A 24,618-nucleotide genomic window follows, 5' to 3' on the forward strand; every position below is an offset into this window, starting at 1 on the left:
AGGACGAATGAGACCCCCGGAGCTTCTCCTGATCATGGCCTCTTTCAGTAACTTGCGGCGAGAGGAGGAGGAGGACTTGACCGCTGGAAAAAGGGAGCATCCCTCCAGTGGAGGAAAGTCCTGCGTGTCCAGGATGTCAAACCTGTTGGCCGATGTGAAGGTGGAGGAGGCAGGCGCTTTGCACCATGTCTGTCCTTACAGGCTACGGTCCAGTGCTCCGGTTGGCATGGTTGATCTCACCGGAGCCTTCTCACCACCTCCGCCGACAAGTGACTGTGCATCCACTGGGGCTCGGCACGGAGTAGAAATGGCCATTGCTTTGGGCTTTGCACCCATGAGGAGCCACGGATCTTCAGGCTTAGCTGAAACGGCTTCATGCTCCGGGGCGGCAGTGATGACGGAGCCGAGCCACGGAAGAGTGGGATCTTTGTCCAGTGCTGGAGTGAAGCAGTCAGGGGAGCGAGATGGGACGGTCGCAGTCCGGTTACCGCAGCCAGAGGAGCTGAGGACTGCAAGGTGTTTTGCCTGGGCCGAGGCGACAGTGGAGAACTCCAGGATGAGCTGGTCTTTTTCTCTGAGCTCGGCTTCCAGACAGGCGATACTTTTCTTCAGCTTTGAGACGGTAAGTTGACAAGATCCACACTCAGCCATCAGGCTTGTAGTTAGTCCATAAGAGTGCTAAAAGCTTAAAATCCTTAGTAAAAGCGACCGGCTAGCCTAACCTAGCTGAACTAGCAGCAGTGGAGGCAGTCCGGTAAACCACGTCGAGTTGCAGCCAGCTTAAAATCACTTAAGATCCACACGTCCGATGACTGAAACCTTAGTAAAAACATATAGGTAAAACAATGGTCAGGAAAACAGTGTAGCTTAGAAAACTTGTCTTAAAAACTCGATAAAATGTTGATTTATGATGGTTTAAGACGAAGCTTCTGGCGGGTACACAAAAACGCAGACACATGCGTAGCATCTGGCTATTAACCCATAGCCTATGCTTTCAAAACGTGACGTGTCCAAACTTTTGCACACAGAATCAGAATATTGCTGCAGTCACGCTCTCTGTTATCGGCTACTCCAAAAGTGGCCCTTATGTATTGGTATATATTTAAATTAAAGACATACTAGGCCTATTTGTATATTTCTAACAATTTTATACAACTTCCTTGAATCTGCGGAATATGTTAGTACTTTTTTTAAACAAAGAAATAAGTTTGAATCAAATTGTAATTTTCCAAGTCAAACATTTTCCAGCCCTTCTTTCTTCCCTTGTATTAAACACGCCATTTTTGGTGTGTGTAGTAACCACCAAATTTAAAATTAATTATTTCCGTCCCTGCCTGGCTACCCCACACCCGAGAGTAAAAAAAATCTAATTACAAACTGGGCAGTAGGCTACAGTACATTAGGTAAGTAGTGTTCCTGGCTCCAAAAAGCACAGCTAACTGATTAATCAATGCTAATTCATTGCTTGTGTCCCCATTGTGACATCATCAAGGGCAATAATTCTACACTGCACTTTCACTCATTGTATTATTTAAATAAATTAAAACATTTTAAACACATCTTTTTTATCTTACATTTTTATGTTGTGGTTGGGTTCAGGGGTCCTGACCATAACAGTCATGTATCTTTATTAAGTTCCTTTGTTCTACTATATTTTATACACACATTTTCACTGTCATCCCATGTGTAACTTTTAGATGATGGTTTATTGATTGGATGAACTTGAGTAATGAGTGTTAGAACACTTGTCAGGTAATTAACGGCAAAACCTGAAAGATGCTGCAGTTGTGCTCCTCTGCTTAATTTGTTTGACAGTGAAAATGATTTCAGTGCAAAAAGAAACTGAACTCAGAAAGAAATTCATTCAGAGTCATTTCAAAATTGGCCATATTTGTGACTTATCTTGTGTTGGATTCTAGTCCAGTTTTCATCTGTGTTGGCACTGACATTATTTCCTAAGTGATTATTGTTATTCTCTATATAGTACTATACTATAGTCTTCAAAATTTACTCAGGGGGTATACCCCTGAACCCCCCTAGCGGATCTAGGACTCATGACCCCAGTATTTCTAAAATCCTGGCTACAGCCCTGAATGGGAATTGGAAGTCAGGGTCAACTGGTTAGAAACACATAGGGAGGGCAAGGGCTGCAAGCAGCTTGAAGGCTGCTCCGCTCTCCACCTCTCCTCTCTTCTCATCTACAGCTGTGGCTGTGGCCTCTGCTACTCCTCTCGTATCTACTTGTCCTCCCCCACCTTTCCTCCTGTGAGGAAAAGGTAACCTTGGACTCAATATTGAAATCTCCCCTGGATTGCAGATGTACATACTGTTCATAATAACCATGATATCATTGCTGTGAAGTATAACTTCCCTCACATATATTATTCAAATGTATTAACATGTTAATAACATTTTGGCACCTAATTAGAATCTGCATAATAAAATAGTGACTGTAGTACAATAATAACTTAACAATGTGTGGTAAGTTAATTGATAGTTAGATGGCAGAAACTGCATTAAAATGCATTGCACTGTGAAACACATATTTGTCATAACTTACAGACTAGGATAAGAACATTGCAGCTTCCAAACAAAAATGACAAATGATTTAGTGTCGCATTGATCTCAATTTCAAACAACCTTTTTCAAAACTAGGCCCTAGCAACCTCCAAATAGTCTTTGTGAGGTTAAAGTTGACAATGCAAATTTTTCCATAGGATACATGCCTAAATCAAAATAACCTTGATTTCAAAGACAGATATCTGATCACGTAGCCAGGAATCATTTTAGCCAACAAACTGGCCGCTTTCCAAAGCGTCACAGCAAACTGGACATACAGGATAACTCAGGGAACAAAACATTGATGGAACAGTTTCTTGATTTTGTTTGGAAACATTTCTTCACCTTTACACAAAACGCACAGATTATGATATATGAAATATGTTAACATCATATGTCAGTAAAGAAAATAGTTGATTGGACGTTGATGCAGAGCAATTGTATTGGAATATGATAAACATCATATCTGATAAACATCATATCTGATATTTTAGTACAATCCATTCAACATGACAATTTTTGTATGTGTGGTTGGGTTTGGTGTATGACCTCTCCTCTGTTCTTCAAACAATTCAATTGATCCGGCGTGAATATGTTGGCTAATGGTTGTTTTAACTTTTGTACTGTTTTTATGTTTCACAAAGTGACATATAATAAGCTTATATAAATAAAATGCCAGCAGGGTGGCAATGTCTGCACATCTTTCTGTCCTACGCACCACTAGGTCTAAAGTTCCCCATCATTTTGATCCATGATGTGATGTCTCTAGACTAAGAAGAGTCTATAGCCAGCAGCTGTGAGGCTGCACTTAGGCACAGCTGTGCTGGAAGTAAAATGCCCAACATATCTTATTCTAATATATTGGCATGATAACATTTGATAATTAGCAGTAAACACTAACAACAGCTGAGGATGATTTCATTAGTTTTGCTGGTATTTGGTCATGAACCAAAGTATTGGACAAATTAAAGTTTAGACATGATTATGGCGCTAGAGGAATGTTTAAAGGATCACCAACATTATTACGATTCATCCTGTGGGGGACATGAATTTCTGTACCAAATTTCATGCCGATGCATCCACTAGTGGTCGAGATAGTTCACTTAAAACCACATGTGAATTTCATGGTGGTGCTAGAGGAAGAGTCAGGATCACCAAAGTCATTAGGATTCATCGTCTGGGCACCATGAATATCTGCACCAAATTTCATGACAGTCTATTGCATAGTTGTCGAAACGTAACACTAAAAACTAAAACTCTCAACCTGCTGGTGGCACTAGAAGAAAAGTCAGGAAATGACAGAAGTCAGTAGGATTCATTCTCTTTGGGCCATGAACATCTGTAATTTCACCTTAATCCATTTAATAGTTGTTGAGATATTTCAATGCAGACCAAAGTGGTGGACCAATTGACAGAAATATTGAGAAAGAAATATTTGCCATCCCACTAGCCGCTAACTTGGCTAAACACTAATGGCCAGACGTCTTTGAAATTTGCTGTGAATATTCATGAATGAATGAATCTTTCCTCTAGTTCCATCATTTGGCCAAAATTCCAACTTGCGCATAAGACATATGATGTTCTAAGCTTGCCATGACAATTACTGAGTACATTCATGCTCCCCAGACCCCAGAAGATGAATTTTTTCCATTTTGGACACTTGATAAGCCTCCTCTAGTGCCACCCTCAGGTCAGAATATCAGGTTTGTGTACAAGATATCTCACATCTCACTGAGATACAGGAGCTGTGAAATTTGATTATCCCAGCAGGTTGCCTGTGAATACTGTAATCACACCTGATATAAATCAGTTTGACAAAACAGACAAAACAGGTGGTGGTTTTTAAACTACACTAAATTAGCCTTGACTGCTTAAATACCATCTTGTGTATTTTCCAAAATTCTCATCCCGTGGTACCACATAATTTCATTCTCTCCTCTTTTCTTTCAAACCACCTGTGTTAAAATGTGGCAGCTTTGTGGCAGGAGACTGAATGGCTTTGATTGGATTTTAAAGGTCACAGCTGGCACAGTTTACAACATCTCTGCAATACAAAAATCCCTTAGCCAGGATTGTGTCAAATGCATCCCTTTGTCATTAGTGTTATAAGTTACATTTTGTGTGTCACCAGTATCTGCTGTCAAATCGTAAATGTTCTTCTGGCTGTGTACAACACCATAATGCTTGCAATAAGTATCACATAAAGTATTTGGCTATAGTAGCTAATGGAGAACTCTTAGGTTTCGCACTTAGCTGGGTCAACACCACAGACATCTATTTATGGCCTCTACAGATATTTATACAGACCTGTACATGACTTTGTTTGTCTTTTGCAGACTCATGAGCACACAGAATAAAAATATTCTTGATCTTTTATCCCAGGCATCTTTCTTCCCTCTCTGTCTACCTCTTTTTGTCCTGTTGTGTTGATATGGGCCTGTGCCACTGGGACTCCACTTGTTTCTCTTTTCTCATCCTCCCAAGGAGAGAATGAGGAAACTCCTACTCAGAAGTGGGGTGTTCAGTTCTACTCATTAAAAATAATTGGTCTCTGTTCAATTAAGGCTCAGTGATGCTCCTTTGATCTAGCTGGCTCATTGTTTTTTTTTATCTGCGTCTTTCACATTCAAATCAACTGCTCAGAGTTGGCAAAAGTAGTGGATAATTGGTTCTAATGTGTTTACTTCTGGAAGATTGGGGGTGCTGCTTGGGAGTGATTATAAATGTTTGAATGAAATGAGTTCTGATGGTTAAAGAGACTGAATTCAAACCTTCAAGCGTCTGCTGCGGCACCTTGTGAGACAGTCCACCGTCCCGAGATGATCACAACAGATCATTTTACCTTCTCTCTGCCTCTCTTTCTCTGTGATTTGCAGCTTTTGGCTTCTCCTGTCTGCAGATGAGTACTGCGAGGAATACTGCAAGCAAACACGCTCACTTACGAGACATAAGACACATACAAGTTGATGCACAGAGCTCACATGCACCCACACACACTGTAATCCCACTCGTCGCTCGCCCACTCACACACTTTGTATTTGTTACTCTCAAACACTCATCATACATCACTTTATTAAAGAAGCTCTGCAGTATGAGCATGTTAATGTGCTGGCAGTGGTTCCTGTTACAGAGGGAAGCTTTTCTGTTGAATCCCAATAGCCCAGGGACAGAAAGGACACTAAGCCAAGCTTTGACTGCAGTTATGCTCTAACACTGCTACTTTAATAATTTTCTCTCTCATCCCTTTGCTCATCCTCTTTGCACCTCTCTTTCCCTCCCTTCCTCTACTTTCTCACTTACTTAATCTCTATTCCCTCTCCACCTCTCTACATTTGATACATTTCTCCTCAATCTAGCCTTCTTTTTCCTGCACCCTACATCTACTCTACCTTTTGTCCTTTCTATGTGTTCAAGTAATTCTCACCAAGTTGACCTCACAGTTCTACACGCATGCATAATACATACATGGTGGAGATCGATGCATTTTTTAACAGAAAGTCCTCTAGGATATGCATTACTGCTGAGCTACCTAAATGCATGCTCATCAGTGCAATGATATGTGATGTTACAAGGCATGCACACCAGCACGCACAGGCATTTATCAGGAAATATGCAAAAGCAATATATCAATTTCACACTCACGCACATGCATGCACAAGTGCCACATGCACAAGATCTTTTGTCTCATTGTAGATTGCATGCCAAAACTACAGAACACTTAAATAGGGAAAAAAATATGCTTCAATCATTGGAATAACAATTGAAGGAACATCAAAGACAAGATGAATGGATGTTGTTGGTTTATTGCTTTGTCTACCATGAAGATCACTTGGAAACATCAAACACACTGCAGACATTTATTACATTTAAAGTCTATCCGGATTTAACAAAGAGAAGAACAGCCTTGTTTACTGGAGTGAAAATAATACTAAGAAAAGTGGGCCCATATAGAAATAAATTCTTTGATGTATTTTATGAATGAATGAATGAATGTGAGTGATCTTGATTGGGCATCTGTTATATATTAAATCAATAAAATACAACACTCATTTCAACATGCCAGTGGAGCACAGTTGGTCGTTGAGGGGGTTTTTCAGCTCTCTGCAGGGCTCTTTTAACTATATCTTTTTGACAAGCAGGATAAGTAGGGTTTTGCAGCAGCTTTTTCCACTACCTGTTCACTTAGCGATCATTAAAAATTCAGTGCCCCACTTCATTGTCTACACCTCCTCCAGACTGTCAGGTGTACTGTAATCAATGCAGGCGTGCAGGGTCAAGAGGGTCAACTATTGTTCAACTAACTGCAAGAATGAGAAGTAGCTGAAGTGCTTTTAAACAGACATGAATGTTGGTACAGTTCTGAAAAGTTCCTGCATCCCAGAAACAGCCAATATGTTGAGATTCACCACACAAAACTGTGTAATGTTTACTGAGCATGGTGAAATAAAACATAGGGACACTATGTAACTTTTGCTGGCCAGCGGCCGCTGTGGCAACTAATGATATTTATGGGATAATACTAAAACATAGTGTAACAGTAGCACAAGTAGAGTCATAAAGTCAGCAAACTGACTCAGTAATGTCACTTACAATACTATTCTAAAGTTTGCTAACATTAGCTAACATTAACCACTATAAGCTACTGGTCATAAAAGCTGTAGTAGCAAAAGCCCTGAGAGTATTGAAATGAGCGAGTTTGTGTTTTATTGATTATGAATTCACCTTTTTATTTGTAAGCGGAAGTATGTGTTAAATGTTGTTTCAAATGTTACCTAGTCTTACTTTAAGATAACAAAAGGGTGGCAGGATGCTAACATGCCAAATCTGTGCAGATTCTGTCTTGCTAATTGTCAAAGCTGTGTGTGTAGTCATCATATACATTCATACATAGTTTGCAACAGTATTCCACTAGGCAGAAGCTAATTAAAGCTGCCATAATGTTCTCTGAAAATTATGAAATAACTGAATATTCTATCAACAAAGAACATTTACATGAGCATGAACAGCATGAAGCACTTGTTTGTTTTTTTATCTTAAGACAAATTGCAGTTGAAAATTATTGTATGGGACCTTAAAGCAGCAATAAATTAAAGTTGGCAAAGTATGTCAACAGAATACTACATTAGCTATAAATAGAGACTTGAAAGATCCATTTCATGATTTGACATTCTGGCACTTCATTGAGAACAAATCTAGCATGCAGTCCAGGATTTCCAGTAGAAGACTCTGCAGCCAGCTTTGCGAGTCTGAGCTGTCGTGCCAGTACTCAGTCCACGTCGATTCTTCTCCTGTTTCTCTGTGTCTGCGGGTCCTTGCAGGATAATTCCATTTTCGGATTTGGAGAGCTTATAAAGCAAGTCTAATAAATTCTGTTTCTTTGTCAATTCCTATGGAGAAAAATGGTGACATGATGTAAACATTAAAGAATTCTAAACATTTACGGACTTACAATTTTACTTCAACATGTTTCTACTTCAGGGAAATGGGAATTTCTACCAAACTGTAAATCAGTTTATCATATGTAACTGAACTTTTACATTTGTTGCTCAGAGCCAGAAAGGGAAATGTATAGTTGTTTTAGTACTCTAATCTCTAATCTGTAATTTCATGGATGTGCAGCTCTGAGGATAATCAAATGACAGATATCGAGCAGGTTAGCTCTGACAGCATCCAGAATGACTCACTGAGAGTAAAATTACACCTTTAACAGATCAAAATCAATAAAATGTGTGTGCACAAGCACAGACAAACTTTGTAAATCTGTAATAAAATTTAAAAAAAAAAGCGGTAGGCAGAACATTCTGTGGCCTGCAGTGTAATCATAGCTGGGATTTGGGGCCTGGTTTCAATCATTGGAAAAACTTACATACATAAATTCTTCAGTAGAGGAGACGTTAAAACAGAAATAACGTGGAGAAGTATCAAGTAAAATAAAGACATCTTGCCTGTTTGTCCTGTAATTTGTCAAGCCATGACAATGAATCTTGCTGAAGTTGGAGGTCTTTAAATCCCTGCTCAGTCTCTGTATTTTCCGCAACACATGATGCAAAACACAAAAGTGCCAAAATGCACAAAATATGGGCCATCCTTACTTGGGAAATCTTGGGTGTGTGCTTCTTGTTGAGAGAATTTTTCTTGGTAAGACACCACAGCATCCACTGCTGATGTGCACCTTAACTGTACAGATCAGTGACACGTCTGTTTTTAAAGTGGCACCTACGCCCAAAAACGGAGGAGGAGTGTGCAGGTTATTTGCATAAAGACCATCCTCAAGTTTGTGTTTGCCCCCATCAATGCACTGAAGCATACTATGTAATTTACAGCAGTCATTAGGAGTGAGACAAAAGGTCTAAATAGGGACATTTTCACCATTCCAGTCTTTCCTGGTGTCATCATTTACATAAACACACTGTAATCTGGTTGTATAAGTGAAGGTCATCCTGATGCTGTCATTGGCGTAACCTGTAAATGTTAAAAATCCCCTCAGCATCCTTGTTTAAAAGCAAATCCCTGTAAGTGAAGTGCAATGTGCACTCATGTAAAATAAAACATTAATGACTCTGACATGGGGGAAACAATGATTTCATTAACCCTGCTGTGCCATAAAGTTGAATCAACGGGCAGCACAGAGACATATCCAAAGGCCATAAAGGTCAACTTATCATTTGTTACACCCTTGTGAGTTTGTTCCGGGCATCTCCATAATGAGATTTCTGCTCTGTTTAACTTAACAGTTCTACTGTATCTGAATTAAGGCGTATTTGTCACAGGCTATAATGATTTTGTAACTCAACTCAACTCAACTTTATTTATAAAGCACTTTCAACACCACAAGTGGAGCCAAAGTGCTGTACACAAAATATAAAAAAGAAACAGAAAAACAGAAAAACAGAAAACAAACATATGGTACATGCTGCAAATATGCTGCAAATATGCAACTGCATAATGTGGACTGAAAAGTTAGTAACCCTTCCTTTTAAAATCATCCTGTTTTAATGTTTGAGGGTAAACGTAAAGGCAAAGTAGTAAAATTGTAAATTCTGTTTGAAGGAAAACGGGAAAACAAATGCTCCATTTCTCATTTCGTTACCACCAGCAAGTGTTAATAAGCAAAGCTTATTTCAAATGATCACAATGGCACAACTAAAATCATTAACTTCATGGCAGGAGTGTTGTAACAATGAAAACAACACTTTATGGTTCAGTCCAGTTAAGTTAAATACACTTTTTCCAAATAGTTGCGACCAATAACTAAGTAAGAAAAGATCACTCATAGAAAAGTATTATTCTTATACTTTGCAGGTATACAATTAAATCTGGGATATCCCTCGTATTGATCACCATTAGGTAAAGTCTCTCTATGAAGGTGCAGATTAATTCCCTATAGAATTAGGCTTCTATGTGGACAGACAACATCCTATCCCATCCTACCTTTGAACCATTTGAACAGTTGTTCCTAAGGATTTTACAGCATATGGGTATAAAAATGAATAAATACCTTGTAACCAGTGTGAGTCTAATAGGCAATGTCTCTGTAGTTTCTATGGAAATTGCCTTGTATATCTGAAATGAAATGTTCTTAATTTGAAGTTTCTAGAATCACAGTTGTGTGATTGTGTGATAACATTTACCTGTAGTAATTCTGAATTAAGATTTGATCTGAACTTGGGGGGGGATCTGTTTATAATGGAACCTAAATGTGTTTCATAAATTTCTAATGGTCTAATTTTTCAAAATTCACAGTCTGACACTATTCAAAGTAACTACCCTTCAACACATGAAGGAAACCTGTAAAAATATGAACAGATGTCTTTCTAGTCTATGTAAGGCATGTGTGTGGAGAAAACTAAAAGCACATGTGTCCTTCTCAAATGGGAGACAACCTTGAAGTGCATCAACCTTCCAACAAATCGCCATTCTAACCCAATTAGAGAGGTGTAGAAGCCTAATATAGCTGCCTAAACAATTAGTAAGTGCACTGTCGGGAGCAGAATAATCCTTTTAAGAAGGCTACCGAGAGCACTTTACAGCAAGGGTGTTTCTATCCATGATGACAACTGTCTGCACCAGACCATGTAAGACTTATTTAATTCAAGGTGGCATTCAAGGAGCGGCTTCTTGTTAATATCAAGCCTTTCAGATGTGTTGGCGACTAGAGTCTTGATGAGTTGAGATTTTGCTCCAAAAATGTCAAAAATTAATTAGATAATCAGTGTGATATTTCATCACATGTTTTTAATTCACACAAGAGGGTTCATCTCTTCTTCACATTACTTGTGTTAGCTGGCTTTCTTACATAAGCATATGAGGCTGTTTGTTATTTCTGACTCTAAGCAATCGATATCTTGGAATATCTGTGTGCCAAAAAGCAACAGTATTTTGAACAGTGTTGTTTAAGGACATTATTGTGCCTTTTTACATCTAGCCCTATGGGGAGTTTGCATCTACTGATCACAGTGACAGATCTGGATGAGCGGACGTGAATGACTGTTCCTTAGGGGCGTAATGCTCTACTGATTCTTTGTGAATAGTGCAGAGAAATTGTTGAAATGAAAAAGAAGAATGAGGCTATTCTGGATAGAAAATTATATATTTATCCAGCTTTTGATAATAGCTTCTTTCAAACCACTGGTAACATGTGATATCAATGAGAAGATGAACATACCATAAAAAAATGTTATTTATCTTCATTTGTATTTTATTTTAATGTATTTTCCTCCAACTGACAAAAAGAGAGAAATGTAGTGTAAAAAAAGAAATCATTACAAAAAATGTCTTTTCAAGATAATTAATGTGCATTTTTTTGCCCCGAAGCCACAGAGGCAGCAGCAGTTTGATTGCAGTGTTGCCTCCCAACAGTTAATTTAGAAATGGACTGGAAAAAGTTGAGTCATAAAATGTAATCTTTTCCATGCACCATTAAACATGCTGAAATTCAAAGAAATGCTTTTAGAGTAAGGGCACAAATGACTCTATTTTTGCGCGAAAACGCAACAACGTAACAACTCCAAAGCAAGTGTCACATTTACAACATGCTGCCTCTCCAGATTTCATAGGAACAAATGTGCTGTTTGTTGTGACCTCATACTTTTTACGTCATTCATTGGCTGGACTGCACCAGTCTTCTCAGGTCACTTGGAACGAAGCAGCAAATACATGTCAATGACATCAGCACTGTATACATAGGTGCATTATTTCTCAGTAGTTTGGCTGTCATCTGCACAAATCAGGACATTTGGTGTATGTTTTTATCCAAGACACCTTTTGTCACATGGAAATGGCAACACAGGTAGAGTGGGTGTTGTGCTTTTATCAATAAAGGTATACCACAATCTAGGTTTGTCTAGGTCACAGATGGCTTGTTTTCAATATGTCACTGGATTATTTATAGTATTAATACCAGTAACATTTAAAAAATTGCAGAAAAGAGAAGAATGTAGGATGAAGCAATTAGAGTAACACAGAGTATCTCAGTGTAAAACAACACCCTATGTAAAAGTAACAGACTGTATGTAAAAACTGAATTGGGCACAGTGCTGCTATTGCTACTAGTATCACTACAACTACTAGTAGTAACTTTATCACTGCTATTACATTTCTCATATTTTCATGCTTTGAATGACAAAGTAGATACTTTATGTTAAAAACTGTCCCCCCGTCTGTCATCTGTCGCAGGTTGCCATGGTTTCCTGCAGACTCGACAACGGCTGATGACACTTTGTAGAGAAGGTCCCTTCACTGTCTGAGGAACAGGTTTGCTATAGGAGAGAACACACAATGTTAGAAATGTAATTATAGATCCTGAGTAGAGTTTTGTATTACAGCTGTATAATGGCTTAGTTTAAAGTAAGTATGGTAAAATGGTTAATTACCAGTAAGTTACCAAATCACAAAAAAACATCCTTTCTAAGACAGGATACGAATTAGATTCTTAGGATAGTGTAAAAGCCTCTGAAACAGCATTGTGTTTATCATAGGACATGCAAAACCAAGGAAACCAGTGCTAAAGCAATTCTTCCACAATTAGTAGCTGTTTAGGTCATCACGACACACAAAACCCTGTCAATTATGTAATTTAAACTCGAAAGAGAGGCATTCCCTGTGGCATGCTACCATGACTGTTTACACAAAAGGGAACAGTGTACCTGAACATGTTGCTGGGGTCTAGTGAGGCCAGCCAGTAGCTATAGGAATCAGGGTAGTAGTTACATGTTCCCCTGCCGTGACACTCGATGAAGGGCACTTGGCGGAAACTTTCCAGACATGAGCCAGGAGAAACCAGGGGCTGTGAGGAGCCCTCTGCTCCAGCACCCGTTTGCTGAAATGGATGAAGGTCAAAGGCAGAAAATTACATTAAAAAATAGCATATGAGAAGATCAAGGGATTCAGGACAAATACACTGATTTCTTTACCATGACAAATGAGTATCCAGTCCATAGAGACTCCCAGCCTCTGGGACATTCAGGTATCAGAGTTGTTTGGCTGTGGACGGCTATGACATTGGAGGTGGTTTCACACACTGAGCACCTAATCCGCACATGCATACAGACACCCATATTAATATTGTCCCAAGTCATGGTAAATAGTAAGAAAACATTTCCAGTTAATAAAAATCAAACTGAATAGAACCAAATTTATCTTTCAATAACAGAAAATCTACTGTATTTTGTATTTGGTTAGGAAATAAACAATAAGATATATAAGTCTGAGTATTTGTGTGTATGAACCACCTGCTGATGTAGGAGGCCAGCTTATCTCCTGTGATGGCAACCATGTTGGTAGGCATAGGCGTGTCAGTGGACAACCAGTAGGAGTAGTCGTTACGAGAAGCATAGCGGCAGTTAGTTTCTGTGTCACAGAACAGGAAGGGCATGGTGGAGAAACAAGGGAGACAGCTTCCCATGGTGCCTGAGAGACAGTTTGAAGTGTCAGAACAATATCATATAATAACTCAAGCAACAGCACAGGTTTTGCAGAAGCAAAATCTACACAGTATTTCTGTTAATGAAGGTTTCCATGCGCTTACCAAGGTCCTGACCATGAGCTCTCTCATTTCCAATGATGAAGAGGAAGGAGTAACCAGAGTAGATGAGGCTGGTGTCTTGAGGGCAGTCAGGGATATCGATGCTTTGGCTGTGTCTAGCTATCAGAAAACTGTCAACAACACCTGGACCACCTCTGCCTGGCAACCCTGGAAGACCCTTGTGGCCTGGGTCTCCAAGTCTGCCTTCTGGACCTGCAGAGGAAACACATCATTAATGACGAAAAAAAAACCCCTGTATAATGAAGTACCAAATGACATCATGTGGAAGGATGTTTTGGATTTTTTTGTGCAAGGGGCGTACTACAGTACTACAGTTGGCAGGGTGTAACACAAGGTTCACGTTTTCCCATGAAATCCCTCACTGGCTTCCCACCCACATACACAAGTACATTTGATATAACGCACAACCCAGCCAGAGGTACTGCTGCTGATAGTTGAACCTGGGTTCTCTTCAGTATTTTGCCACTGTATCAACCATGCACCCCATGATGTGTGGACACATAGAAAGACATCAAAGGCAGTTCTTATCGTCATCATCATAACATATCAAGCTGGTACCCACGTGCACATTTGCTTGCACACACACCTTTTAAGACACCCACATGCACATACCTGGCAGTCCTGCTCTTCCTTTGTCTCCTTTATGGCCAGTAAATCCTGGCTGGCCGACTGGGCTGGAACCACGCTGTCCTTTGACGCCTGGCTGGCCTGGGACAGAAAAATTCTGTGTCACATAGTGCAAAGAAAACCAGCTTGGTGGAAGTGGCAGAATTTAATATTGTACATCACACAACTCTACAGTTATTAATTTTCATAATATAGTTTTAACAACAAAGAGGTTAATGGTCCATTTAGCAAACAGACATCACAATACATATCTATGACATTGAGTTTCAATGTATTTGTTAATAGCAAGGTATCAAATTGAAAAGATTAGGTGCAGTATCTTTGGCTTTGAAGAGTATGAGTAACTAAAACTAAAACATATCAGCACATCTTAAAATTTTGGACCTGAATGGCCTGGTGGTCCTGATGGTCCAGTGCTTCCTGGGGCTCCTCGATTGCCAGGGGGACCAAGTAAGCCAGGAGGTCCTGGTTCATATTCCACCCTACCAAATGCTGGTTCACCTTTGAAGCCTGTAGGGATAGATCAGGGGCAATTAGAAAGCTATTTCCCCAAATATATAATACCTGTGGTCCACGGCTGATCTTCTGGAATGTCTAGAATTTGTAAATGTCAGTCATGTATTCAAGTGAAAGACAGGTTATCTGAGAGTGATGGGTGAAATATTGCTTCTCTGCTGCTAGCCATAACTGATTGACTGATAAGATGTAGAAGTGGATTAAGTTTAGAAGATATTAATAGGGATCATATTTTTGGTTATTGTGAATAACAGACAGACTTTTGCCGCACCGGGTCGTCCAAGAAAACCTTTATTCCCAGGTGGACCAGGCGGTCCTGGGGTGTATCCAGGGTCTCCCTTGTCACCTAAAACACACAGGTCAGAAATAGATTGCAAGGAAATTAGCTTGTCTTCACATACTATGGTATGAATTCCATCTTATCTGGTATCACAGAAGAAAAGTAGAGAAAAATAATAGGAGAAAATTTATCCTCATAGATCTTATTTTTCCTCATCCACTGTTCTCTGTCCCATTTATATTTCATCTCAGTTGCGGGAACAAAAATCAATTGTGGACTACTACTCTTCTGTGGTGACAGATCTGCCATTGTCTAGGGAAGAATTCAAAGAGAAAATCTAATCTATTGGCTAAAGTTGGAATGATAGATTACCTGGGGGCCCTAGGATTCCAGGAGGACCCGAATCACCTTTTGGTCCCGGACCTCCAGGTCTGCCTCTTGCACCCTGGGGAGGCAAATGAAACAATGAAAAGTCAAAGATTAGACTTTAAGTATTGCAGCGAGATTTTGAAGACTCAGCATTAGAATTTCTGTTGTGATGTAACTTCAGAAGATGCTTAAAAGTAATCTCATTTTGGCTAATCTGCTGAAAGAAAAGCCACACTGTAGAAAAGGATTCTGTAATTTTTAGTGTGTGCTGAGTGCATTTTTAACAGCACACATTTTATCACACACTTTAAATAAAAAATGTTACTTGAAAAGAAAATCACTCCTCTGTTGTTAAATACAAATATGAATGCAGAATGTTGGACTTGAATCTTTTTTCTTCTTTATCACGCATTCGTCAAGTATTCCTCAAACTAGAATTACCGCCCCGTGGTTGTATGCCTCCGCCAACCAGTCAAGTTGCAGTTTACATCTATGTCTGTCCAGACTCATATAATATATGTAGTGAATACTTGGAAGGATTTGAATAAAAAGTATGAAGTGTATTTTTTGGCTAAATGGAAGTTGTCACTGTATTGATAATACATATGTATGATTCCAGTGAATATGTTGTTTAACAGATTAATGAAGGATTATCATAGATGTATTGGCTAAAAAGGTACACATGTACTTGATTACTATGTAAGGATTTTTATTTTTTATTTATTTATTTAAAGAAAGGGGGGAACAATGCATATTAATGAACATTTACACAAATGTAAATATGCCAGATTATAGCCTAAGGCTAATTTCCATCTGCAGACCCCCTGGCAGGTTAACAGAAAGATAAGAACATACAGTACACTTCAGTTGGACAGAGACAGGAAAACAAGGTTTTATCGTGTTAGTACAACTACAAACATTCAACAGAAAACAAGTCAAAGGGTCACAGACAACAGTTAAGACACATATCTGTATTGCACAAGCCCTTCTACTGCAGTGTCCTATTGCACACACCCTTACATTGCACTGATCCCTATTGCACATGTCCTTATATTGCACTGATCCCTATTGCACATGTCCTTATATTGCACTGATCCCTATTGCACTGATCCCTATTGCACACACCCTTATATTGCACTGATCCCTATTGCACACACTCTTGCATTGCACCGATCCCTATTGCATTTTGACTTGGAGATATAGTTAAGCGTATGTTGCACAGGAGTAAGTTTTAACATATTTGGGCTCACACATGATCACATGTTTGTCTCTCTCTCAACCATGATTTTAAATGTTTCTTAAAAGTAGGAAAACTTGTGCTTTCCCTCACTGAGAGTGGAATAGTATTCCAAAATGTTACACTGTGGTATGACCAGACGTTTTGGGAGAAGGCAGTTCGCCTGAGCGGTAGCTCACAGTCGCCTCTGACGGTGGATCGAGTTATTCTTGATCCAGCAGAGCTGACAGATTTTGGCTTGATAAAATCATTCAATGGTGGAGGTGCCATACCATGTAGGACCTTATAGATCAAACAGGCCGCTTTAAATTGTTTAAAGTTTACAAAATTTAAAAAAATATATTTATCAAGAATTTGGCAATGGTGGTAAGAAAAAGGTTTCTTATCTAAGATTTTCAGTGCTCTTTTATAACATGCTTCAATGGGTCCAATAACAGAAAGACTTGTATAGGACCAGCTTGTGATACAGTACTCAATATGAGACAGTATCATTGAGTGCAAAAATGTGACTGCTGCTTTATCAGTTAAGGATGGCCGAATATGTTTAAAATTTCGAATATTAAAATTGATAGTTTTTACAATTTTTCTTACATGTTTTCTAAAGGACAGTCTTGGATCCAGTACCACTCCAAGTTATTAAAATTCATCAACATTTGTTAACTCTTGTCCTCCCAGGTATATTTTCGCTGGGACCAAGGTTGTTGTTGCTTTGGTAAAGAACATAGATACTGTTTTTTTTACATTAAGGCAAAGGCACGAATCATTCAGCCATTTCTGTAGGTCATCTAGAGCTATAGAGAGACGGTGGGCTGCCTCACGAGCACTTTTAGCATGTGTAAAAATGACTGTGTCGTCAGCATACATAATCGTGTTAACATTTTTGCATACACTAGGCAGATCATTAACATAAATCGAAAATAGAAGGGGGCCTAAGATTGAACCTTGGGGGACCCCTACTGAACACTGCAGATAGGGCGACTTACTATCCTGTATTTGAACGTATTGATATCTGTCTTGTAAATAAGACTGTACCCATTTAACAGTATGATTACTAAAGTTAAAGGCACAGAGTCTGGCGAGGAGCTTATCATGATTCACCGTATCAAACGCACGCTTAAAGTCAATAAAAACAGCAGCAACATATGTGTTTTTATCTAAGTATGATTTAACCTTGTCAATAAAGACACAGACAGCCGTTTCAGTCGAATGGTGAGACCGAAATCCAAATTGCATGCAGTGTAGGCCCGGGCCACCATTATTAAGATGTTCAGTAATGGATTTGGCCATCCACTTTTCCGCTATCGTTGAGAAGATAGGTAATATGCTGATGGGTCGATAGTTAGCAGGGTCTGTTTTATCACCAGATTTATAAATGGGTGTTACTTTAGCCACCTTCCATTTAAGTGGAACGACCGCCTGAGTTATTGATAGATTAATAAGATGAGTTAATGGATACAGAAAACTAGATTTATGACGCTTCAACAGATTAGTATCAAATCCAAATTCATCCATAGCCTTGGAGCTTCTTAATGTAGAAATCATATTTGATACATCATTATCAGTAATTAATCTAATGTTGAGCTTTGAACATGAGATGGATAGGTTTGGGCTGTGAGCCCCTAGGTCATTCATTTGGGATTCACAATTACATGCAGTTTGAATAGGACATTTTGAAAAGAGTTGTGTAATCTCAGTTATACTGTTTTGAAAATATTCATTCAGTTTAGTTGCAAGAACAACAGGTTCAGATACCAATTCATTGTCAAATTGAAGCTGGAATTCTTTATTGACAGCTCCCCTTGTTTTACCAATCAGTTTATGAATATTCTCCCAGATGAGTTTACAATTCCCTTTAGCATTATCTATCATCGTCATAAAGAAATTTGCTTTTGCCATCTGTATAGTCTGTGTAACTTTATTTCTTGCAAAGACAAAACTGATCCTATCTGTTGTTAGGCCAGATTGTAACGATTTTTTAAGTAATTTGTCTCTGTGTATCATAAGTTGTTTGCACTCACTATCGATCCAAGGCAGGGAATATAATCGTTTTTTGTAGTTTCCTTTTCTCTGAAACTGTACCAGAAGATCTTTAATTGAGGTATACATGAGATCACAGCATTTATTAATTTCATTACAAGAAATAATATCTGACCAATCAAGGATGGATTCTTATAGATCATAACTACACCTTGACTTTGACCTTTGAGCCAAAAGTGTCATCAGTTCTTGAGTTATGGCCAAAAACGTGTATTGTGAGGTCACAGTGACCTTGACCTTTGACAACCAAATTCTAATCAGTTCATCCTTGTGTCCAAGTGGATGAAAACTGCCTCCAGCCATGGTTATGCAGAAGCATAAAAATACTTGCTGGGGTCACTTACAGGTGGTCCTTGAGGGCCTGGATCTCCTGGGGGTCCACTATAGCCTGGTATTCCTGTAAGACCTGGGTCCCCTCTGTCTCCTTTTAACCCAGGCACTGTGGAACCTGGAGGGCCAGGTAGGCCAGGTGAGCCTATATATACAGTAAGGAGGACAGCGATTGATGATTGCTGAAAGTCATTTTAGTATAATGAAAGTACGTACATGGCAACTGAGAACCAAAGAAAATAGGGAACCAATATGTCAAAATATCTTTTGGACTTAAAACACCTTTAAAAATATTGATGTTTGTACATTATGCAGAAAAAAAGCTACAGCAGAACAGCAGGTTATATCCCATATGCTCACATACCTAAGAAGTGTTCTATCATGCGCAGTGAGCTAATAAGTCCTGAGATTGTGGTCTGATTTAGTGTCACCTTTAGAAAAGGTTTTGTGAGACCCTTAAGTCCACAAGCAGTACATCTTTACCTGGGCAACCAGGATTGCCAGGATTGCCAGGATGGCCACGGTCTCCTTTTGACCCAGGAACACAAGCCTCTTCTCTTCCTGGTAGTCCTCTCGGACCAGAGACCCCAGGTAGACCTGGAAATCCTCTGTCTCCTATCGGTCCAGGACTCGCTGTAACAGACAAGCCAGGGGGTCCAGGGTTCCCAGGGGGACCTATGTACAGAAATACAGATGTGTACTGATGTCAACAAAACTGAAGAATGTAGGTTTTTTAGGTTGCCTGGGGATGTTTTTGCATACTTCGACATCGCATCGTCTCTGTCTTTATTCACTTACTTTTTGTAAAGCTGTAAGATGGTAGATCGAAATTTTATTATTGTTCATTTGGTCACACCACAGTGATGCAAATAGTGATGGACATGAGTTATACATGGGTAGGTGGCATTTCAGCTTAAAATTTTTGAAGGGTTATGTAGGCGGTCATGAGATAGTTTTGTGCTATGCAACACAACAAGATAATAGTGCTTATATGAGCACCATCACATGTAAAACAAAACTCTGCAACCTTGTGTATTGTTTGATATTAAATGAATACATTAACAGAACATACATTAAAGTACCTCTTTTAAACATTATATGATACACCGAACCAATCTTATTATTCAACTTCTAGCATGTGGAGTGTATTGCTTTAATATCTGGTGAGAACAACCAGAGACCTCAATAGGGTCTGGTAGATTACAAACCCAGACCATCATTCTGAGGTTTATCAAAGACTGCTTTTCTAGACTGTTCCCAAGTGCGAAAATGTCTTTCATCAAATGCACAAAACTTTCTAAGGCATGGCAGACGTCAAAACAACTTTAAAAAATTCTCCAAATGGACCAGTTGTGAAAATATAAATGTCGTCTTAAAATAAAGGAAACTGACACAAGTGGGATGTTAGAAAACAAATGTCTTGAAAAGGATAATACCTGAGACTCACCTGGTTGACCTGTGTCACCACGCCTGCCAGGCATCCCTTCTATTATGGCTGTAGAGGAGAGATGGGAGAATAGATGAGTTTTGGCAGCAGCCATGACTTTGAGGGCACCGGTATGTATGAAAGAGACAATTGTTAAACAGGCCAGTGGTTCTGACAGAAGGAAAATATGTACTAAGAATACTTATAGGTTTGTAATATACAGAATGTGCATGAGCTCATAGAGCCATACAGAACTTTTCATGCAGGATTTCTCTTACTAGTATCTCCTTTTTGCCCTCGTGGTCCAGGGATCCCATCCCGGCCCTGGTTGCCTTTAGAACCTGGAAAACCACTGACACCCGGCGGACCTGGTTTACCTGAGACAAACAGATATGAAAAAAGTAAGGCTGAGGTTAAACCTTAAATAAAGTATAAATGAAATATAACAAGTAAAAAGTACAATACTTGACCAATGCAAGTCTTTTCAGCAGTGAAGGTTTCACATTGGGTTGCACTTTTAAAATATGTTTTTCATTGATTTTGTGAAATTTAAGTTATCCTTATGTAGTAGAAAATACCAAAAAAAAAGAATTTCAAAGGACTTTGCCTGGCGGTCCATTAGGTCCTGGGCGTCCTTTGCTTCCTGCAGGCCCATCTGAACCTTTAAGCCCTTGATAGCCTGATGAACCTGGAATAGCAGGGTGGGGACAGGAGTGGGGTGGAGATGTTAATAGTGTGAGCAACCAAACATAAACTGCCTTATTTTTGAGACCAGAGGTAGTAACCATTTTGTCCAACAGGTCCTGGGTTTCCTTTGGCTCCACAGTTTCCTGGTAGACCTACAGGTCCAAAAACACCAGGTTCCCCTTTCTGACCCTTCATCACATTAGTATTACTTGATCCTGGTTCACCCTGAGGACAGGAAGAAGAATAAACAGAAAAGAGAGAGATAAATCATCATTATTTATAATTAACACTTTTTTACTCTATTCACATTTTAGTATTTTATTAAATTGGACCCTGCTCTGCTGCATCAGTTACAAAGACTCAAACTTTTTAGATCAGTCATCAGTACCTTTTGTCCTACTAGTCCAGGCAGTCCATATCCATTGTAGTTATGCTCTCCATTAACTCCTTTGTAACCAGTTGGACCCGGTGCACCATCTGGACCTGGCCTTCCAAGGATTCCTTTATCTCCTTTTATTCCCTTTGGGCCTGTGAGAGTTGAAACAATTATTTTCTGTAAGATACATTAAAAGAGACCTCACAGCTGCACAACTTTTGTCTGCATACTTTAATTTGTGAGGTTAGAGGTGTGAATTTTTATGTAAGTGTGTATGGCCTTAAACCAAAGTTTAGGTCTTACCTGGAGGCCCTCTGACTCCTGGGTCTCCTGGGGCTCCAGCAGGTCCTTGACTTCCTTCTGAGAGCACTGGTCCATCAATACCTGGATCACCTGGTGGACCTGGACACAGAGAAGCACACAGCACAGACATGCTGTTTCAAATATGGTTAACATAGCCAGATTGATTTGATAAACCAAAATACTAACAAATGTATTGTTACAAATGTGAAACAAATTTCAAACCCCTTTGTCCAGGGCCCCCTGGTGCTCCCTCTATCCCTTTCTGCCCTTTTGGTCCAATACTTCCAGTATCTCCGCGGAGACCAGACAGACCAGGGTAACCTGACAAAGTACAGGTAGAGTTATCACCATCTCATAAACTATACTATACAGTACAACAGTAAGACTTAAAAAGGCTGCATTTGTGACTTCACATGTACTCTGGCAATAGGAAATGGCCTCTCTTATCAAAATCTAAAATGGAGTTTTTTAAAAACCAGCAGAGAAAAAGACTACAATAAAAAACGTTTTTACAAAAAGATCCCTTAAAACATTTCAGTTTTTATTATTTTAAACAATGCCGTCTCACCATAAGTGGATGTAGAAGGATATTTTTATGAGAAGAGTTTGCTGTAAAGTTTACCCGGATCGCCAGGGACCCCTGGGGGCCCAGTAATGTTCATTATTTGTTGAGGGCCTGGAGTACCACTGAAACCCGGGTCCCCATTCATGCCTGGGGGACCCCGGGAACCTCTGGCTCCATCTGGGCCTGGGGCACCTGTAAACAGTCATGGGGGCATTAACTCCATCATAACTGTGAACCACATATACAACTATAATGAATCGCCAACCATTTGTTTCAGATCTGACACAAGACTTTGTAATTTTCTTAATTTACCTTCATTTGTTAAACATGTGTAGTTGATATATAAGGATTTACTTGTCTGGGAAGGTGTGTATTTGCATTTGTGTTGTACCTAGTTGGCCTGGTGGTCCTGTAATTCCAGGCAACCCTTCTGGTCCATATCCTGGTATCCCATCTGGTCCAGGGTCTCCTCTCAGTCCTGAAGAAATCCAAGTGGAACATTTAAAGACAAGCTATAAATACAAGTCTATAAATACATACACTATTCTACAATTACAGAGTCTGTGCTTTCTCACAGTGACATTGAATAATTTTGATAAGCACTTTGACTGGAAGTTTTTCTACACAGTACATGGTTAAGGCAGTCACTACTGAAAAGTATTTATAGTCGTTTAAAAACTTGAAAACCTTGACTTCACATCCATCATATACTGAAGAATTAAACATCATCTAATGAGCGTATTGGCCTCTCAGAGAAACAATGCCATACCTGGTTGACCAGGCAGGCCGCTTTGTCCCTTGATCCCCTTTTGTCCTGGAAGCCCATGTGAACCTGGCACTGATGGCCCAATGGGACCAGGCTCACCAGGGGGGCCAGGATGACCAAACCCTGGCAAACCTGCATTCCCCTTCTCACCTGGCAAGCCAGTGGGTCCTGGGAGAGGGGAGGCAGAGAGACTGAACAAAATAGAGGTGGGGAGCGGAGGAGACTAAGGAGGGAGGAGAATGATGAAAAAGCATTTATTCCTTATATGAAGAAACTGTTTAAATTTGGTAGACAGTGTTTAATTATGGGGGAGATATTAGTCGACATTTCATCCTCTTTTGTCTTTCACCTTTTGCATTCATTGTCCCTCTGGAGCTGACAGTAAAGTACATCACATGACTTCAATTTACACTGACCTGGATGTCCTGTATGGCCATCTGGTCCTGGTGGTCCCCCTCGGCCAGGTAAACCACCTTGACATGAATCTTTATTACCAGGTAGCCCTGGGGGGCCTACAGAACCTTTACTTCCTGTATGTAGCATACAATAAAACAGTAAATAGATGAACATGTGTTTGTATGAATATATATGCATGAATGCACATGTGTCAGTGTGTGTTTGGATGAACCATACATTATCATTTTATTATGTATTTCTGTCTGTATGCGGGCTACAGTTACCTGTCATAGTTTGAGGTTTTGTCCTCTTTCCTGTTTTATTTTGTAGTATTCTCCTCCCCTTGTGTGTCTTGTGGTTTTACTTCCTGTCTTTGTTTGCTTTCCCTCCAGTTTAGATTGTTGGCCCCTCCTTGATTGTTTGCACCTGTGTCTCGTTGTCTCACCTACCTTAGTGTATTTAGTCCGGGTCTTTTCCTTTGTTCGTTGTCGGGTCGTTGTCCCTGTCATGTGCATTTTTCGTGGTACTTTGTTCCCGTGTCCAGCATTCTGGCATTTCTCACTGTGAATTCAATTGTATTGATTCTTTGTTCCTTGGACCTTGCCTGTACTATGGACTTTTGTATCTTTGCCTTCTCCCTGTCACATTTGTTTGCTTTGTTTGAACTTGCTCCCTGGTTTTGACCGAGCCAGTACTTACACTCCCCGTCTCCGTCCCTGGAGCCTCGCCGCTCGGGAAGAGCACCCATCCTCCAGTGTTTATTTGCAGTATATAATAAAAACGGTTGTTATCTCATTCATATATCACTTCCTTGTGTTCTGCATTTGGTTCCTTAAACTATGCACTACAATAGAACGACCCGACCAGTCATGGACCCAGCAGAAGTCGAATCTCTTGTGGGAGAGTTGAAGGAAGTGTTCTCTACTCTGGATAGATTCCGCCTATCCATTATAGACTCGGTAGATATCAAACACAGACTTTTTGTATAATCCTTAATGGAGAGGACAATATTATCCAGACCCTGGCTTTCGACTCTTCCAATTATGGTAGAGAACCTTGCAGCAATCTCCAGCCTGAGGCAAGGTATGCATCCCTACCTG

The 24,618-nt window shown here is 39.7% G+C and overlaps 2 protein-coding genes across 2 annotated transcripts in view; both read right to left on the bottom strand.

The window, feature by feature from the left end:
* Positions 1-6,371: 6,371 nt before the first annotated feature.
* LOC122886708 (somatostatin-1-like) lies at positions 6,372-8,743 on the bottom strand. The gene is made up of 2 exons (XM_044219236.1): positions 8,505-8,743; positions 6,372-7,946 (listed from the first exon to the last, which is right to left on the bottom strand). The coding sequence occupies exons 1-2, from the start codon at positions 8,712-8,714 to the stop codon at positions 7,752-7,754; spliced, it is 405 nt and encodes a 134-aa protein (XP_044075171.1). The 5' UTR covers positions 8,715-8,743; the 3' UTR covers positions 6,372-7,751.
* Positions 8,744-9,337: 594 nt separating this feature from the next.
* LOC122886693 (collagen alpha-5(IV) chain-like) overlaps positions 9,338-24,618 on the bottom strand; it is a 36,113-nt gene continuing 20,832 nt past the window's right edge. The window contains exons 31-52 of the mRNA XM_044219196.1: positions 23,539-23,652; positions 23,126-23,290; positions 22,748-22,834; positions 22,414-22,548; positions 22,014-22,112; positions 21,792-21,890; positions 21,501-21,640; positions 21,211-21,337; positions 21,033-21,113; positions 20,704-20,802; positions 20,447-20,494; positions 19,483-19,674; positions 19,014-19,144; positions 15,399-15,471; positions 15,018-15,092; positions 14,615-14,740; positions 14,216-14,311; positions 13,586-13,795; positions 13,290-13,467; positions 12,972-13,086; positions 12,705-12,877; positions 9,338-12,317 (exon numbers count right to left, since the gene is read on the bottom strand). Coding sequence (XP_044075131.1) covers positions 12,200-12,317; positions 12,705-12,877; positions 12,972-13,086; positions 13,290-13,467; positions 13,586-13,795; positions 14,216-14,311; positions 14,615-14,740; positions 15,018-15,092; positions 15,399-15,471; positions 19,014-19,144; positions 19,483-19,674; positions 20,447-20,494; positions 20,704-20,802; positions 21,033-21,113; positions 21,211-21,337; positions 21,501-21,640; positions 21,792-21,890; positions 22,014-22,112; positions 22,414-22,548; positions 22,748-22,834; positions 23,126-23,290; positions 23,539-23,652 — 2,681 coding nt within the window. The 3' untranslated portion in view covers positions 9,338-12,199. The remainder of the gene's footprint in view (positions 12,318-12,704; positions 12,878-12,971; positions 13,087-13,289; positions 13,468-13,585; positions 13,796-14,215; positions 14,312-14,614; positions 14,741-15,017; positions 15,093-15,398; positions 15,472-19,013; positions 19,145-19,482; positions 19,675-20,446; positions 20,495-20,703; positions 20,803-21,032; positions 21,114-21,210; positions 21,338-21,500; positions 21,641-21,791; positions 21,891-22,013; positions 22,113-22,413; positions 22,549-22,747; positions 22,835-23,125; positions 23,291-23,538; positions 23,653-24,618) is intronic.

Source organism: Siniperca chuatsi, linkage group LG13, assembly GCF_020085105.1.
Source record: "Siniperca chuatsi isolate FFG_IHB_CAS linkage group LG13, ASM2008510v1, whole genome shotgun sequence".
Taxonomy (NCBI): domain Eukaryota; kingdom Metazoa; phylum Chordata; class Actinopteri; order Centrarchiformes; family Sinipercidae; genus Siniperca; species Siniperca chuatsi.